This window comes from Gavialis gangeticus, unplaced genomic scaffold, assembly GCF_001723915.1.
Source record: "Gavialis gangeticus isolate Ggan-Ray unplaced genomic scaffold, GavGan_comp1, whole genome shotgun sequence".
Taxonomy (NCBI): Eukaryota; Metazoa; Chordata; order Crocodylia; family Gavialidae; genus Gavialis; species Gavialis gangeticus.
Window position 1 is genome coordinate 69,116 of NW_017728987.1, and position 1,444 is coordinate 70,559.

At 53.1% G+C, this 1,444-nt stretch overlaps 1 protein-coding gene across 15 annotated transcripts in view; it reads right to left on the reverse strand.

Annotated features, from left to right (window-relative positions):
• The window catches only part of PCBP2 (poly(rC) binding protein 2), a 30,524-nt gene that overhangs the window by 21,302 nt on the left and 7,778 nt on the right, over positions 1–1,444 (reverse strand). For 10 of the 15 annotated variants that reach the window (XM_019514257.1, XM_019514249.1, XM_019514241.1 and 7 more), the window contains one exon: positions 694–735. The exons of the other annotated variants lie outside the window; for them this stretch is intronic. In XM_019514257.1, the coding sequence (XP_019369802.1) occupies positions 694–735 (42 nt within the window). The remainder of the gene's footprint in view (positions 1–693; positions 736–1,444) is intronic. 15 annotated transcript variants of the gene reach the window in all.

Sequence of the window (1,444 nt, forward strand, 5' to 3'; positions counted from 1 at the left end):
AGTTCCTAAGCCAGTCTAGCCATCTCTTGCCTTGCCTAGCATCAAAAGTGCTCCCTCACTGCTCTAGCATGCCATGAGCAGAGATGAGCTTCTGACTAGCCCTGCCCTCAATTACCAGCCCCTGCACCTACAGGTATAAGTGGGGGTGATGGGTGTATAGCCAGCCAGGACAGCCCTGGAGCATCCTACAGCCCAGTACGAGCCAGGGTCAGCTCTGGAGTCAATCCCCCTTCCACAAGCAACCTGAAACTTCTATGCCGCATCCGGTACCACTGCTAGAGCACGTGGCCCTGCTCCTGCCTCTGCCGGCAATACCAGGATCTGCACCCCAAGAACCCCAATGACACAGTGAGCCACGTTTTGTTCTGCTTCCTCTTTCATGGGCTTTGCTTCCTAGCAGCTTGGAAGGGGGAGGGGGCAGCCTGAGCTTGTGTGAAAGGGCCAAGCTCAGGGAGTGTGTGCATGTGTCCAGGGAGACAGCTGGAAGAATCTGATCTTACGACTGGCTACAGGAAGGGCTAAGGGTCAAAGGGGCCTGTCCTGGTTTCAGTGACTAGATTGGATTTGGGACCAAAAGCTGACAGCTAGCTGAGAAAAGCCCCGAGAATTTTGGAAGGGAGAAGGGGATTTCAAGACAAGAAGTGTAAATAAAAATAAAATAAAAAAAACCAAACCAAAAAAAAAAAAACTTACATCTGGCTGTGGAATGGCATACTGTCCTTGAATGGTATAGGCCTACAAAAGGAGGAAAACAGTCCTAATTAAAACCATCGGACAGTCACCCAGTGACAGACAGATTTCAACTAGCCAGGAAGCCAGAGAGCCACGGTGGAGAGCTCTCGGGGGCAAGGGGGCTGCAAAGCTCCAACAGGACGGATCTATGGGAGGGGATGGCTGCCTGCGTTGGCCTTAACATGGAAATAAAAGGAGGGGGCAGGGGTTGAAGATTGAGTGTGTGTGTGGTGTTTCCCTCCCCCACAAGAAGAGTGGCAGACAAGAGGTTGGTCTCCTGATGAAGATGTATGGTGTGTAGTGGAGTCAGACAGCGGTTTTAACTCTGTGCACGCCCCTGCCCACCCCCAGGACAGCTTGGCTCCGCCCACCCCCTCTTCCAGGTCACTGGATGTGGCTTTTAGTTCCCCATCAACCCCTCGCTGCATCTATGCCCACCTGCCCCCCACTTTGCCCATGCACGCCTGCCAGCCCCTGCAGTCCACTCCAACTCTCTCCCTGCTCCACACACCTATGAAACTGCACTGGACAACCTACTGCTGCTGAAGGCAATGCTGGGAGCTGGCTAACCAAGCTAATCAATGCAACAAGGCAAAACCCTGCCCTGCCGCTTCCATGTCTTGATTAAAGTGGGACAAAAATCAGACTTCAGGTTCCTAAAGAAGCTACCCAGAGTGGGTCAGCTGCTGTATGGAGACTGGCTGGCTAGGGG